The following is a 17,958-nucleotide window of genomic DNA, read 5'->3' on the forward strand; positions in this document are numbered from 1 at the left end:
GGCCAGGCTGGGCAGCGGGAAAGGAGGCATGCTGCAATTTGCACAACCCCAGTCCCGGTCCAGAGGAGTGCCTCCGCCCTGGTGGATGGGGGCCTATGAGGGGAAAGCCTCTTTCCATGCTCGGAAAGCAGCACTTCCTGTCCTGCTCCGAGCATGGGAAAATGGGCAGAGGTCCTGGGAAGACTAAGCATGGAGGGGCAGGAGGCAGCAGGAGGCACTGAAAGACGCCCGGGGCACCACGGACCGGACCGGGACGCCGCCACCCCCACCGGGACCAAAGTGATGCCACCGCCCCAGCTGGGACTGCCGCCCAGCCTGGGTAGACGTGTGGCTGGCTCAGCGGCCTGGGAACAGCCTAGGAACCAATGCCCCTGTCGGCCGCCAGCCCCGCCGGGACTGAAGTGGTGCCGCTGCCCCAGCCGGGACTGCCACCTGGCCTGGGAGACACATGGCTGGCTCAGAGGCCCAGGGACGGCTCAGGAACCAATGCCTCTGCCAGCCGCCACCCCAGCCGGGACTGCTGCCCAGCCCGGGGAGACGCGTGGCTGGCTCAGCGGCCCGGGAACTGCCAAGGAAGCCCCTGCCGGCCACCGCCCCCACCAGCCCAGGAGACACATGGCCGGCTCAGCAGCCCAGGGACGGCCTAGGAACTGCCCCAGCCGGGACTGCTGCCTGGCCCAGGAAGTCGCGTGGCTGGCTCGGCTGCCCCTCCGCCTGGTGCAGGTAAACCTGCCCCGAGGCCACTTCATGGGGGTGCTCCACGGACTCAAAGCCCCCTCCCTACCCCTGCCATTCACCCTCCATCTCTGGCTCTGCTGCTGCTTGGCCAACCGGGGCCGCGGCTTGCGGGAGGGCTGGCCTGCTCAACGGAGGCTCTGCCGGGCCACTCCCAGCAGAGATCCCAGGGCTTCCCTGTGTGGTTCCCCGGCCACCTGCACCTCGGATGGGGCCACCCTTCTCCTAGGGGGCAGGGCACTTGGCCACAGGGCCAATCAGGAGCTCTGCGAGGGGGCAAGTCTGCATGAGAGAGAGAGAAAGAGAGAGAGAAGGGAAGCGCAAGTGCCTCTCTCTCTCTCTCTCTCTCTCTCTCTCCAAATGGCGGCAGAGGCTCCAGAGCCGCAGGAGGTTAGGCGACCCCTGTGAAAGGGTTGTTCGACCCCCAAAGGGGTTGCGATCCACAGGTTGAGAACTGCTGATCTATAACCATGTCAGAAATGGAGGAGGATCAGCAACAAATCTTGGCTAATTATAAATTTATACTTGAAAAAATTCTTGAAGCTACTGAGATAATTAAATCTAGACTGAAAGACAAAGGCGCCAGATTAAATCTAGTGAAATCCTGATTGCAACTAAAGAATTTACAATCCAAAAAAACAGCAGAAGCAGAAGAAATTAACACCGACAGAGGACTTTAAAGATCAACGTACAGCTTACTGAAAACTTAGACAATCAAACAACAACTATAAAATTGGACATGACTTTCTACTTAAATCAGACGAAACCTGAGGAAGAAGAAGACCAGATCAAATTGAAGACAACTATCCTAGAGCAAATGTGAGGATCTGAGCACCAGGGCGACAACTTAATGATTATAAATAAGCCAGTTTTTCTAGAAAATTGAAAATTAGATGCTCTCCTTTAATTCAAGTAACATGCACAAGAACGAAAGGAAATCTATCTGATGATCTAAAAGCATTGGTATGGAAGCCTGGTTGGCATAAAAAGAAAGCTAGAGTTAGATTTAAAAAATGGGGTCTTTTGATTTATTAGAGAGGATCCTAAAGTTTCAACTAATGGGCTAAAGGGAGATTTTGAGATGAAGGGAAATTTGATTATTAGATTCAAATATTGTTGGAAAATAATAAAAAACAAGGGATTAATTGGCTTAATATTGAGGATTTAGACTTACAAGTGAAATGAAAATTAACTATTAGGTAATACAGTAGCTTTGAATTATTGTTTAGCCCAGATAATGTAGATGATGGATTTGAGATAATAAAGGATACTCCATTATTGTGGTGATGTATTAGGATGAGAAATAGAAAAAGTTTATCAAATAAAATAAGAATATATTTAAGTAAGTAATATGTGTATTTTAGATAGTATAACTTTTATGTAATGAAATAAAGGGAATTTAGGCTACCTGAAAATTAAATACTATGGATATTAAAGGTTAAATTGGAATATTGCAATTAAATATTAAAATTAGATAAAACTTAAAAACAGGATATGTATATATATAAGCAAAACCATAATGATAAATGTTTCAACTGAGTTTGATTTACTAGCTTAATTATGATATAATTTACTAGCTTACTTATGATTTAGCAAATGTTAAGGGAAATACAGAAGGAATTTTTGATGATGTAACCTGAGATATGTACTAAAGATTTGGTTACCGAAATACTGACTAACCCAATCACCACAAATACTCAAATGTAAAACTGGAAAACTAATAAAAATTGTTATAACGATAAATCCTGCAATATTGGATCTAGATTGAAGAAGTTAATATATACCATTGAATTATCAATGGACCCAGACAACATATTTATATAAAAAAAGTTGTGGGTGCTCCATCACTGGAGGTTTTTAAGAAGAGACTGGATAACCATTTTTCTGAAATGGCATAGGGCAGTGATGGCGAACCTTTTAGAGACTCAGTGCCCAAACTGCAATCCAAAACCAACTTATTTATCACCGGTGCCTGGTGGGCATGTCCACAGTGGTCATAGCAGACTGGGTGGGTGGGGCCCGGATGGCGGGGGCCAGTCCCTCGCCATCTCCGGGGCACGGCACACGTGCCCACAGAAAGGGCTCTGAGTGCCGCCTCTGGTACGCATGCCACAGGTTTACCACCACTGGTATAGGGTCTCCTGTTTGAGTGTGGGGTTGGACTAGAAGACCTCCAATGTCTCTTCCAACTCTGTTATTCTGTTAAGTTAAAAGAGGTAATAAACAACATTTAATTTCGTAGAACGCTAGCAGGAAATTTTTAGAAGTAATTAAAAATTATTTAATCATTGGCCTAGCATTACTCACTTAAAAGCATTTTTATGCACAAACTTCATGCAAATTGTTTCAATTGAAAGCACAGAATTTTGAAATTAATTGGCAGCATATGATATTGTCCTGAATGATAGAGGCCATTTGAGTTCTTAAACGATACCTACTTTCTTGTATCCATCATTACATCTTGGAAGAGAAATTAAGAAAAAGTGATGTGTCCATAAGAACAGATTCATAGGTAATTTATTTCTAGGAGAAACTGCAGGAATCCATTGCAATGTTTTCCTTTCATAATGTCTGTGATGAGATGTCTAGTGGGGAATAGTTATATAGGAACGTCATATTTGGCTGCTTTTAGCAGATGACACATAGAAAAAAGACCTAATACAGAAATAAAAATAAATGAACTTTACAGATGTCAGTAAATTCCAATATCCAACATTTTTCGCTCTTATAGACTGAGCTTGTTCTGTTTCTGTACTGTATGTTGGAAATAATCAGTTGTTACAAAAGTTAACTTTCAAAATTTGTAAGATTTGAGTTTTGACATTTCAAATATACAGTTTTCAATTAAATAAAATGATTCTGAGACATTAATAACTAGAATATTTAGCATCTTACCTTATTGCATCAATAAACAACTCTCTTTCTCAATCATTGTAAAAACTTTTTTTTAAAAAAGGCATAAGTCAAACATTGGTATTACTCCTTTTTAATTAGCCTTTTTCATGTTCTCATGTTTCTAAGTAATACCTAGCTCCATGTACCAAAATATTCTCCTAAAGACACTGAGATAGGCATTAATGCAGGAGGTTTTAAAGGATTATACTTGCTCTGCTCAGATAGGCTACCTGTTGGCATACTGGCAGCAATCCAATAAAGCCCAATTATAATGTTCACAAAATTTACTAACTTCACATCCACATGCTACACAGGATCTTTATCTCTCTGTCACCTGCATCCCCAGCCATTTCTGGCTCATCTTGTCCACCCTTTCTTGCTCAGCCTATTACCTGCAGCACCTTAAAATGGAAGGGCAGAAAACAGCAAAACAATCAAGCCAGAGCTACTCAGGATATCCATGCATTCTGCAGCCATTGCTTGGACTATGAGAAACAGGCCACATTTGGATAGGCAGACAAGGATGGGAACTGACAGTGACATCTTTCAGCAAACCTCAACAAGCTTGGCCAAGAGAAGACTGCATCTCCTTCTGTGAAAAGGCTGAATGTTGTCCTTGCCTAGGCAACAGGAATAAGAATGCGCTCTTAATGCAGCCTCCACTGCCTGTATTGCTCTGCTGGCACTAGACAAAGACATTGCTTGTATTCTCTGTTAGAGCTACCATCAGCCAAGTCTTCCCCATAGTCATCTCTTCTTGAGGCAGGATCAGGCACACTGGGGGCTTTTTAGCCAAACGAGGATGTGAGGTGATACCAGTCCTCTGTTCCTACCATGCTAGCATAGTACAAGAGCTTAGGCAAATTGAAATGGTCTCAGCCTGCCTATTGCTCTTCTAGGGTAAGCTAGAAGGCCAAAATGGAACTAATAGCATGAATTTTAGAGTAAGACTTATTACAACGTAAGAGTCAGTGATTCCAACAATATTAAATGCATAACTAATATATCTCAATGCACATTATGGCAAAGACTGAGATTTTCTTCTAGATTTTCAATAGAAATATAGGTTTGGCAAGGCAAAATTCTCAAGGAAAGCTGCAATATATAAACAGGTAGTAAATCTCACACTTACTCATACTGATTTTACTTATTTGGTAATGAAACATATGCAAGCAACAAGCAAGAATTCCATAGATCAACCCTGAGCAACAGATATTCTCTTCCATTGGCTCTGTTGTATTTCTTGCTTTTATAAATAGAGGCACAGAATCAAAATCTCATGAAGTATTAGTACTGCTTTATATAAAACCTTAGTAAGACCATACTTGAAATATTGTGTCCAGTTTTAGTCACCGTATTACAAAAAAGATGTTGAGATTTTGGAAAAATTGCAGAGAAGGAGGCTTCGTGTTATCCGAAGCAGAACATCCAGATTCAGTCAGAGTTTCATTCCATTAACCTTGCGAACTCTCAAGCTTCCTCCTTCTGTTATATATTCAAGATGGACAATATTTAATATTTATTTGCTATGTATATGTAGGGATGTGGGTCTATACATATGTTGTTCATAATATGTGTCATGTATGTGTTTCACTTTGAGAGCGGACAACTAAATTTCAGTTTTGATGTGTGCCATTGTGCCCACAGTATAAACATGACAATAAAGGTTCTTATCTTATCTATTGGATTATTAAAGGCCTGGTGAGTAAAACATACGCATGAACTGAGTGTGGCTAGTCTAGAGAAAAGAAGGACTAGGCGTGACATGATAGTAGTATTCCAGTATTTTCCAAAGCACCAAAAGGCAAGACAAGAAACAATGGATAGAAACTAATCAAGGAGAGAAGCAATGTGGAATTAAGGAGAAACTTCCTAACAGTGAGAACAGTTAATCAGTGGAACAGCTTGCCTTTAGAAGTTGTAGGTGCTTCATCACTGGAGGTTTTTAAGAAGAGACTGGACAGCCACCTGTCTGAAATGGTATAGGGTTTCTTGCTTGAGCAAGGGGTTGAACTAGAAGACCTCCAAGGTCCCTTCCAGCTATATTATGATTGATTGATTGATTGATTGACTGACTATAACAGAATAGAACCATCCAACTTCAAAGCTCCCAAATGCCAAGTATCCATTACTTCAGAAAGATGGGAGGAGAAACCTTGAATTTAAATATCTTGGAATAGCTAAACGTCCATGATAGCTCTTCAGCATAGGAGACAATTAATAGTTGTATAAGGCTAAATTTTGAAATACCATAAAGCCAACTGTGCAAAATTGTGTCTGTTAGCCTTCTCCCAGATTAAGCTGGCTAATCAAGCAAAGCAGTGATGTATCAAATGATCTGTGATCCACTGCCCTATGCTGGTCAGAGAAGACTGACAACCTAAATGATACTGTTTCTCTCTCTTAAAATGTGGACAGGTTGCCTTTGATTTCATAAATATTTCAACATTTCCAAACCATCTAAGTTTTTGGGAGTTACCAAAAATGCTGATCTTGTGTAGATAACATGGAATGAAACTTCAACTAGTAAAATAAATTACATATATCTGCATGTATTTATAGGCAATGGAAATAACCACATGCCAGACAACCTTCACAAGGTCACACAGTATTATTTTCAATAAAAATTCAGAATACTTAATACTCAAAATGATTACAGTCTAATTGAGTTTTCCTACTGCTAGTACTTCTTACTTAAGGAATTCTTAATGAATGTTGCCAATGGAACTGACTTCAAAGTTCATTTAAATGGTGACAAAATAATATATACTATTGTTAAAAAGTGTTTTGAAATATAGTTATTGTCATAATTTGCTAATAAAAATTCCTAGGATTAACACAAAATCCACATATTGCAAACCGTACACTAGAAATAAAAAGATACTTTCAATTACAATTTCCAACTACATTATTGGAGCAGCACTTTTTTTGCATTCTGTATCAATTACTCTGAAAATCTGCATTAAACAACTCCGTGAAAAAAAAACTCACATCAAATCATATATTCCAAAATAAAAGCAACTTGAAACAGAATATTACATCAAAGCAATTGTAAAGCATAGCCAAATTATGAAGATGTAAAAAAGCAAATATCTTTTAAAATTTCATATTATAAAATTATTTATCTTTTAAATATTAGACTTACTTAGTTTTAAGAAAATCCACCACATGTTTGAAATCAGCTACGCAATATTCTCTCTTCATGTCCATTAATACACTGTCAGAAGCAGATTGAACTGGTACATGTAGAAAAGCGTAGACTCTTGGATGGTTGAGAATTTTAGCCATTTCCTAGAGACATGAAAATAACATCAGTAATATTTTTACATACTAGTAAGTACACTGTTAGTTTTCCACATCTCCGGCATTCAAAAATAATGTGATGTACACATTTTTGAGTAAGACGCTCAAGTAAGATGGCACCAGATGCTCACAGCAGTCTAATTTTCAGCAAAAATGTATGCCCTTGGCTCATTAGAAGATTGGTAATCTGATGCAAAGTAAAATGATAGAACAATAAAATAATAGAATAATAAAATAAACGAAGAAAGTACATCAATATGACTAATTAAAAATAGATGGGGGAAGGGAGAGGAGGAGTCTGCTCTCAATCTAGCAATCATCCCTAGAACGAAACTCCCCTATTGGGTCAGAAATGTTAGTTTCTGTATATATTGTCTGCATAAATGTGGAATGTAGGACGCATAGAACATAAAAAGAGATAGCCCTCGTTTGTTTATTTACTGTTGCAGGAGTGTGTAAATGAAAACCTTTTATATCAGAGTGCTTTCCAAATTGCCAGGAGTTCCAGCTAATTGCTACACCATGTGGCACGCACACTGTTGAGGAAGTTCCTTCATTTTTTCCAACAATTCATGAAAGGATGCCAATAGCTCCGTGGAAAGGTACAAGTGAAAAACTCCAATTTGCAAAAAAAATTCTCACAATACAAATCAGGTTCTGAACCAAATAGTAAACCATTTGACAATAACACTTACACACTGTAATCAAGGAAAGAGTAGGAAGTTCTTACAAATTCACTTCACAAGAATAGGCTTATATTAACAGAATGGGAGGCCTACTAAAGTGAATGGATGCAATATAAATATTAGGAAATGGAATATGTATTATTGACATCTACTTAATTATCCTCATCTAAAGAATGAATGGAATTGTATCTTTGAAACTGGTCTAATTCTCACATAACATTTAAACACAGGTAAATGTGTTTTGGAACAATGTGATATGCAAAGTTGTTGTGGCTTATAATATATTAAACTGTTTTAAAATTATTTTTGTGTAACTTGGACCAAAGCATTTGGAAGAGGGTTATAAAAATTGGATTGGAAAATGAAAAAGGCATTATAGAGAATGCACAGTGACCAAACATCTTTATCTCTGTACTACTAAAGAACTGAGTTTTTACATAAGAACAAAGAATAAGAAAGAAGATATTAGCTGTTGTACCACAATCCATTTTTAGGCACTGTGTCAGGGCATATCTAGAAAGCCATCTGTAAAGTTATCTGCTTAAATGAAGCTACAGATCACAAATGTTCAACTGATATGAATCAAAGAAAGGGGGAGCAAAGAAATTCTACAGTAAATTTGCAGCAGCCTTGGCATTTCTCATTCTTCAAATGAAAAAAAAAAATACACAGCATACAAAACTCCTCTCAATGGTCAGGGTTTCATTGGAATAACCTGAATTAATAAGGAAGATAAAAACCACAGATGGCATATGGCAGACTTTGAGCATGACTCATCTTGACAGGTGACATAGAGGCCTATGCATCTCATCATGTGCAATTAAGCATTTAAAAAGACACTGGCAGGTGTGAACAACTTCTTTAAAATACAGACTTTTGTATATCAGCTCCACACTCAGAAACAAGGTGCAAACATAGCAAAATAAAAAAAAAAAACCCAACAACAACAAAAAAGGAAAACTGTCTATGGTAGAAATCAAGTGATTTCTGAAGGAAAAGCAACATAATCAGCAGAGTCAAATTTACCAATAGCATTTTTGCCACTGTTTGATATTAATGATGATAAACTAGGTCTTTTCAAAATGTTTATTGTGCAAATGTATTTTTGATGATTCACAGTGGCTTCAAGGCAACTCTGCCTATTTTTAGAGCCTTGTAATTTTTTACTAACAGTCTTTAGGCTCAAAATCAAAACTTGCTTTAAGAACAGAATTCCGAAAACATTCCAGAAAACCTTTGAGTTATCGGAGAAGAATCACCACTAGCTCTCAACCACAGGCTACATTTTGCTAACAGATTGGGATTCTTTTAAAAAATGTTTTGGCTAAATGTGTTATGCACATTTATGCAAATGTGTTATGTTATTGTTTTGTTTAACAAACTATATTAAAAAAACCAGATTTGGTTTTGTGTAAGTATCTTCCCCAACTATATTTTAACAAGCAGGTTAGTTCATAAATAAATGTCCTTATGTCATGACCCTGAGAAGAACAGAGCAGTTACAACACTTAAAAAAGACAAAGAAAAGAATGAAAGCCCTTTTACTGAAACTTAATAGAGTGTAGATTTATTAAAATCTAAAAAATATGCATCTTTGACAAGACTAGATGACAGAAAGGCTTCAAGAAGGTCTGAATGCATCCCCTGCTCCTGAAATGTCAAGTGCCTCTTATTGATGTTATGAAAGAAAAGCTATGGAAGCCTTCCCTCCTTAAGTTCATAAAGCTAAAGTATCTTGAAAAGACAAATAAAATGATGAAATAATGCATTAAACATGAACTGTAGATTTAAGCTCTCCACAAACTCCTCCAATCTGTACTAAGCTTTACCTTTACCCTCAGGTCTCTTTGAAAGATTTTCAGTCATCAGACAGTTGAGATGGAGCAAAGATTGTCACCAGCTCTTTAAAGCAGCCCTGTGTTTTCCCCAGATATGGCTGTCAGCTGTTACACGATCCAGAGAATGTTCAGTTTCAAAAATGGTCAGTAGGTAATGTATGAGTGCCCCCATGTGCTTCCCCTTTGTTGCAAAGTACTAGACTACAACCAGTCTACATTCTTAAGGAATTTGGTAGCTACTTGACAATGTGCTAGGCAAATTGAATATTAGCTTGATAAAATCTGAAGCAATACGTTTAGAAAACCAAATACATTTTTTGGATGTATCACTGCTGTGCTTGTGTGCTACCTGGAGGTCGATTTTTTTTTTATTATAAATTTTTACAATAAAAACCCCTTCCCCGATCCCACCCAACCCACCCCAAAACCCTCCCCCATTCTTCCCAGAGCTGAATACAGGGTTAACTATAACTTATAAGAAAAAAATTTTAAACCCAAATAAACCTCAAGCAAGTATAATCACATTCAGTAAACAAATTATTAAATACTTTAACTCCATTATATATAAAAAAACAGAAAGAGAAAAAGAAGAAAAAGAAAAAAAAATGAATAATAATAAAAAACAACAAAACTATTCTACACTCTTAAATAATATCTTAAACTTTAAATATAAATTATTCAAAAGCTAAATGATATTTTCTTACACCATACTTATATTGTATAAAATTTATCCATCTTTTCCACACCAAGAAATACTTCTCTTGCGATTGATCTTTCAAATAAGCCGAAATTTTTGCCATTTCAGCTAAATAAGAAACTTTAAAAAACCATTCCTGCAAAGTAGGCAAAGATTCCTTCTTCCAATATTGCCCTATTAACAACCTTGCCGTTGTAATTAAATTTAACATTAAAATAATCTCTTTGTCATTACAATCAGAAACAATACCCAACAAAAACAGTTGTGGGGTAAATTTTATCCTTCTTTTGAAAATTCTTTGAATATTCCACCATATCTTAATCCAAAAGGCTTTTATACTTTTACATGGAGGTCGATTTTTTTTTTAAAGAAGAGTGGTTCCTGTTACCTGTCCATATACTATGGCTTAATATGTTGCATATCCTCTGTCAAATGCAGCTTGCTGAACAAGGAGTATCTTAAGGAAATACCTGAATTCTGTTTTTCTTTGGAATGTATTGTTTTCAGATAAATGCCACACCATCAGATGTGTCTGTTAATATTCTTTCCAGAAAGAGCTATTTGTATCTTGAAAAATGAGGTTTGTTTGATTTTTCTCTCCAAGCGAACAATGAATGCCCTTAAAAAACTGTTGACCAAAATTGTGTGAATGTTGAGCCACTTTTAATGTAGAAATGGACTAATATCTACAATGAGATTCCTTTATTCCTTTATCTCCAGAATCAAGGAGGAAGTGGTGCAGTCTATATACAATGCCACTGATGTAAAATTGTCCTAAAAATGTCCTTTTTCATTCTTTTTTTGGGGGGGGAAAATAAGAATAGAAAAAAAAATATGCAGGCTAAGTGACAGGCAACGAATAACTGAATAATGTTGAATGAATTTTCAGAAATGCGCTGAAATATTTACAGATTCATAAATTTGGCAGGCAAGGGTGCTTTGGGGATTTCCTGTAAAGCAGTGGTTCTCAACCTTTTTAATGCCGCGACCCCCAACTGGTCGTAAGTCGAGGACGACTCAACCGGTCGTAAGTCGAGGACTACTCAACTGGTGCAGCACCGTTTGCAGAATGGGACTTTTGGCGGGCTCAGCAGGGCAGAGACAGCCTGGACAATTCCTATTGGCTTTTGAAAGCCAATAGAATTAGACTCTATTCAAGAGAGTCTATTCTATTGGCTTTCAAAAGCCAATAGAATAAAAGGGAGTAGCACAGCTAAGGAAAAGGGGGAAAAAAATGGCGGACTGTGTTGTTTGGCGACCCCCGTGAAATGGTCGTTCGACCCCAGATGGGGTCCCGACCCACAGGTTGAGAACCACTGCTGTAAAGGAATGTGTGAATGACCTTGGGGAAAGATGGCAAGAGATGCTGCCTAGGAAACTATCAGCCAAGAAATGCAGGAACTCCCTGTGGCTTAACAGTCAAACCATGAAATCTAGGAAGGGCCTGCCCGAATGAATCAAGCAGTTAAAAGTGATGGCAAAAAGTTTGTGCCTTCAGACTTGCAAGATTTTGTTAATGTAGCCTTACAATAAAGTTCATTTAATCCTGTTTTTGGTCTGGTTTACCTGGTAGGGCTGACAGAAAATCCTACACTGTAGTTGTTAATAAGCAACTGTTTATGGCAGAGTGGTGCTATGCTACTTTTGATCCACCAGAGCTGTAGGAGGTAGGTTTTTACAATATATGTTGGGCTGGAATTTTGATTTTTCCTCTGTTATTTCTAAAGGGGAAATTACTTTGAAAGAAACCAGTCTTTCAGAGGTTTCTAAGAATTGCAGAAAGGAAGTTTTAGGGCAGTGTTTCTCAACCTTGACAATTTTAAGGCATGTGGACTTCAACTCCCAGAATTCCACAGCCAGCAATGCTGGCTGTGGAATTCTGGGAGTTGAAGTCCACATGCCTTAAAATTGTCAAGGTTGAGAAACACTGTTTAAGGAATAGATATATTCTAGGAGCTGCAGACTGCATACCCTTGGAGTAATCAAACCACACCATTAACATGTATTTATATATAATGTAAATACTATATTTAGTGAGAAGTGATAAATGGTGAATGTATCACTGAAGTTAGGTTTAAGGTAGATCTGTAAGAAACAGTAGATCAAAGACCAGAACAGCCAGCCATCTTTGCAGCTAATCTTCTGAAATGCACTGCCACACTCAAGATAAATAAGACAAGGAAACAGGTTACTGACTGCATACTGTATATTATATATAACTCCCCTTTGGAAAGTTTGTATAGCTTAAAAATTGAACTGACAGGTTATATTTTCCCCTTTTTCTTTTGGTGGGTCTTTATGCAGCATATAAATATATTATGTATATTTATAAACATGTAAATAAAGCCATTATGCATGTAAAAAAATGCAAAAGAAAAAGTCAAGAACAAAAACCAGTATTTCTGCTGCCGTTGTCTGATATAGATTTAAATAATCCCGCTAACTAATTCTGGTATGCATCTTGTGGTAAAATGTACTCCAAGAAGTTCAAAACAGCATAAATAAACTATGCAAAATCTTCTGAAGTATGTTGTTACCTATTAACCTGTGATGATTCATCTAAAAATAACATAGGTCTTGGGTACTGAATTTCAGAAGTGCCAACAGTTCAGTAGGAGAAGCTTCTAGAATATTACACCATCTTGTAAGTACAAGGGGGGCAGGGAAAGTATTAAATAACAGCCTTTCCTTCAGTGTGATATTATATGGGCTACAATTTGCAGACTCTTCTGCCTTCAGTTTTACTGAATGGTACTTCTAGCGTTTTGTAATCCAAACACGTATCTGCAGGGCACTAGCTCAGGGGAGGATCAGAAGATGTGCATGATTTATTTCCCCTGTGGCTTACACTTTTTTGATACTCCTTGACAATTTTATTTATGGATTACTCCATCCAGAATGGGCCTCGTTTAACATTTTGGATTTCGTTTCTTCATGAACTTGCCCACTGCTTATCAAAAGGGCACAAATTCTGATCCCCTCTTGTCTTGCATTTCGTATTGTGAATGCAGTTGCAAAGGGGAAGCTTCCAAGCTGCAAGCTGTCAGTTCCTGCATGATGTCAAAAGAAGATGGTTAGTCACTGCAATGGCTTCCTTTGTGAACCTACCTCCAGATGCTCTAAAATATACGGAGGATTTGTCATGCCAAGCCTTAGCATTGCTCCCTCGGGGATCACTTCAACTAACTTCCACAAGAGAGTCGGGAGATCTGTGCCAATGTCTCTGCCATAAGCTCCTGTATCTTCGCTGGTCAGCCATATCTCACATACTCCTTCTGTCAACAAGAAACAGACAGAGAGATAATTAACAAACCTGCTTTGGAGCTTGTTATTTTATTATCCAGCTGCTCACCCTTTTTAAAAATGCACTATTTCATAATCCTAACTATTATGCAGCTAGGCTGGGTATTCAATTGCAATGAAAGAGACATATCCCCTGGGTAGTGGTAGGTTACTGAGTTCATTTTATGAGCACCACAGTAGTACAACAACGCTGTGAATTATTGCTTGAAAGTGATTAACATTCACAGCCAGTGACTAATGTGAGACGCCTTACTAATGCAACTTAAACATGAGTATAGAGCTTCTTTCCCATCCGGGGAAGTTGCTGGCTTATTAAGCCTTTTGAGTAGTATTGCTTAAGCATGTAGTATTTTGCATTGATCAATCTGCTAAAAAAGTGAGCTGACTAATAGTTTAGTTACAGCCTATAAAGGTCCCAAGTACTTGGAGATTAAAAAAAAAGTCACTTGCTGACTAATCCAATTATTATTTACAATTATATCATGGAATCTTTATATAATATTTACAAGGCTATTAAAATTTGTTAATTACAGAAGACATTCAATGTCACTTACAGACAGAGTCATTTCGAAAAAAGTTTTTTTTCTAAGCAACTGATACTTATATTTTCAATGAAGCTGCAAGAAGCACAAATATTTCAGTTGCACCATAAAATGAATAAAATTCTTGTACATTTCTTTCAATGTTATCAGTTCAAGACATTTGTTCATTTCTGTCTGCTGCCTCCAAATGCAATGTTGTAAAAATGAGGCAAAAAAGAAATATGCAGTTAGATCCTTCCCATCAAAACTGGACTAGACTTCAACCTTGAAATGCCCAATATAAACATTTCAGTTGCAAACCTATTTTAATTGTGATTGTATACATAAAAATATGTACAGAAAAAAATAAAGAGTTTTCAATTTGAAAATTACAGGAGGATCTAATTCTATTTTATTATACTGTACAAGAGACCTGTGTCCGACATTTTAGGGAAGGTACTGATATATTGGAGTGAGTTCTGGAAATCCTGCCTTAGGAGGAACAGTAGGCCATGTTTATTTTGGAGAAGATGAAGGAAAGATGAAATAACAGTCTTCTATGTGAATGGTAGCCACATGGAAGATGGAAGATATTTATTCCCTTCTTTTCCAACCAGCAGGATTGGAAAGAATGTGTGGAAATGTCAGGGACTGAACTGTATGGTCTCAGAAGAATTATCATCATTTTATTATTCATTCCTGGGTTGTATCCGAGTAGAATGAAATCCTGCCTTGTCATTCTAAATATTTGACCAATACTAAACAAGCTGATTTCAACATAGCAGCAAATTATGGTTCAAAGCAAAACAGAAATAATCTGCTGAAACATTAAGCAGAACTTTTTTAGAAGCCTATTATTCCTGGCTTTATAACTCCAAAGAAGATAATTTGAATTTGGCCATGATAAAAACAATGTACTTATCTCCATCTGAATCAATAATATTGCCAGATACATTTTACAGGATGGCAGAACAGTTAAAAAAACAGGATACAAACATATTTGGGAAATCATGTAAGTAGACATTATCCACAGTTTTCCTATTAGAAATATTCGTGGAAACTCTGTGCTTTTCAAATGAAAGGTTCAGATTTATAATTTTTCCAACAAACCATTCCTCATTTTGACCTGTGAAGAGAGTTATGGTACGCTGCTTTGTGGATGCCAAATTAGTGTAAAAAAGAATCACTATGAATAGGAATAAAAACAATATTGACATGGAAAAAAACAGCCTTGTTCGAAATCTACATAGGTGAGGATCATTAGCCCCCTGGTGGGTTGAAAATTAAATTGCATAACAAGGAAGCAGCTGTAACAGTAAATTAACAACAGGAATAACTGTCTTTACTGCTCTGACACCAGGATATTAAACAAGGAATCTCTACGTTACATACAAATGCAATATCAAATGTTACAGACTATTCTTATTATACATTCACCGTATATATACACCCACCCACAAAACCTACAGACTGTTAGGCAAATTCAATAATAATTGATGTGACATTTCAATTGACAAATTATAGTGGCAACACAGGGGGCACACTTTCTTACCATTTTTTTATGTTTAGCCTTCAATAATATCACAAAAGGGGAACAAAGCCATAATTTCAAGGTATTTTTATTTAGATTTAGTCAGGAAGGATTTTTTTTTAAAAAAAAAATCTATAAAATAATACGTTATTTTGGATAAACCTTTTGAAAACTCACACCACTTTTGGAGGTTTGCTGTTGAAATTTGCCATTTTAATCTTGAGGTGATCTTGAGATGTTCAAATACAACAGTGTGGATTCAAATGGTTGTTAAATGTGCATGAATTATTCCCTCATTTGATACTGGAATAATAAAAATATGGATGTGGCTTCTGTGCTTCCAAATGTTGGATTTATAAGGAGATAAAGAAATTAAAACACTTGTGTTGTCATGTTAAACAAGGGTTTGCTCTCCCATCCATCAAAACTGAATTAGCAGAATTGATCTTCTTTAAAAACTTTACTTCCTTTTTTTAGAGCTAAAGTAACACAGCATTTAACTACTACAGTACTTTAGAATCCAAATTCCAATAGGAAAACCTATACATACAGACTATCATCAACTTTTAAAGCCAGTCTGGAAGCTAAAATCTAGCAAACTTCTGCAAAACAGGGTCTTCATCTAATTCTTCATCAGGATTCCAAATGGCAGGTAGGGTGACACAGAAGCTGCCTCCTGGATCCATTAGATGAAATTGTTTAATTGATTGGTCCTAAAGCAAACCAAGCCATTTGTGCTGGACTATATGGGGCAGGAGGGCGCTCCAGGAGATAGGTAGTGCTACAAATGTAGTACTTCATAGGTAACTGCATTCAGAAACTACCTTACAACAGCATAATTCATACATCAGGGATATTATATGGGTAGAGCAAGATGTGCCCATCACTCTTGTACAGGAGCATTCCGGACCAGATATAGTTTCCAAGCAGTTTTCAAGGGCAGTTCCATGTAGAGTACATTGTAGTAGTCCGCCCATGAGGCAACCAAAGCATGAATGACAGTAAGGAGTGTCTCTCAGTATAAGAATGCATGCAACTCTTGTATAAACTGTAAACTCTTGTGCAATGGCCTTCTTGGCCACAGCTGTCACTTATTCCTCCAATAGAAGATGAAAGACTACGAAGACTCCCAGATAGTGCATCTATCCCAAATGCATCCAAACCTGTGTGGAGTTACAGACCAATGGATGCTGAAGCTGTATGCTTTGGACAACACAACAAACAGTTTTGCAACCATGCACTCATGGGAAGAGAACAGGGAGGTAACAGTAGGAAGAGAAAAACTTCAATCTGGACCGGAATCCAGATCGTTTTTAAGCACCTTCCAAGGAACCATACAGGATTTGCAAAATGCAGCTTCTGGTCTCCTGAAACTCTCCTGAAAGCTCCCTCCTTCATCTCTTCAGGTGCTGACTTGGTCTTCCATGAACTGTTCTCTCTACTTTCCCCCTTTTTTTAATCTTCACAATTTTTTCTTTCCCCAAAATAGGTAGCTTGTAGTGTAAAGTAAGGAATGAGTAGGAACTGCCAAAAATAGATGCTTAATCTCAATGTTGCCCCTTCTCTGAAAAAAAAAATGGTGGAAAGGGAAACATCTATCAGGGGAAAAGGTGACTTATATACAGAGACAGAATTCAAAAATTTAGTAGACTTATTCACAAGCGATCATAATATTTGAGATAATATATATTATTTTGCCCTATCCGTCTATATAATACTGTTTTAAAAACACCTTCTGCTTCCCTTATTTGGTAGCTACATTTCAAGACTTTTAAGGGCAATTTCTAATATTAAATTATCCATATTTCCACAGGTGTGAAGACTGGATCCCCTTTTTTCCTCCAAACTTTAGTATCAAACATTTCGCATTCCAACTATTTAGAATCTGTTCCTATTATTTTTCAAAGTTATTCAGTGTAAAGTCATTTAATAAAAAAAATAAAGCTTAATTGCATTGCTTTATGAATGGTGAAATAATCTATCTGCAACACATCCTTTGGATATTTTATGCAAACAGCTTGAATCATCTAAATTGTGCAATTCTGATATCTGCGAACATTGGAGGCTTAAAGTCAGTCTGTCAGATCTTTATCCAGTCATCTCTCCATCTATTCTTCTCAAGATCAGAAATATAGTGGAATTTCTCCAGTATTACCTAATATATACAGTGCCTTTCTGGAAGGAGGCTCCGTGGTATCTGAAGCAGAACATCCAGATTCATTCACAGTTTTGTTCCATACAGTATTAACCTTGTGAACTCTAAAGCTTCCTCCTTCCGTTATGTATTCAAGATGGACAGTGATTAATATTTATATGTTGCTTATATGTAAGAGTGTAGGTCTATACATATGTTGTGTATAATATGTTTAAATGTGTGTTAGGTATGTGTACACTTTGAGAGCAAGCAACTAAATTTTATTTTTAATGTGTGCCAGTGTGCCCACAGTAA

At 37.4% G+C, this 17,958-nt stretch overlaps 1 protein-coding gene across 2 annotated transcripts in view; it reads right to left on the reverse strand.

Moving 5' to 3' along the window:
• CDKAL1 (CDK5 regulatory subunit associated protein 1 like 1) overlaps nt 1-17,958 on the reverse strand; it is a 310,567-nt gene that overhangs the window by 114,884 nt on the left and 177,725 nt on the right. For both annotated transcript variants that reach the window (XM_039322660.1, XM_039322659.1), the window contains 2 exons: nt 13,263-13,429; nt 6,776-6,921 (listed from right to left, as the gene is read on the reverse strand). In XM_039322660.1, the coding sequence (XP_039178594.1) occupies nt 6,776-6,921; nt 13,263-13,429 (313 nt within the window). The remainder of the gene's footprint in view (nt 1-6,775; nt 6,922-13,262; nt 13,430-17,958) is intronic.

This window comes from Crotalus tigris, unplaced genomic scaffold (assembly GCF_016545835.1).
Source record: "Crotalus tigris isolate CLP2741 ecotype Arizona unplaced genomic scaffold, ASM1654583v1 scf7180000024119.3904262, whole genome shotgun sequence".
NCBI lineage: Eukaryota > Metazoa > Chordata > Lepidosauria > Squamata > Viperidae > Crotalus > Crotalus tigris.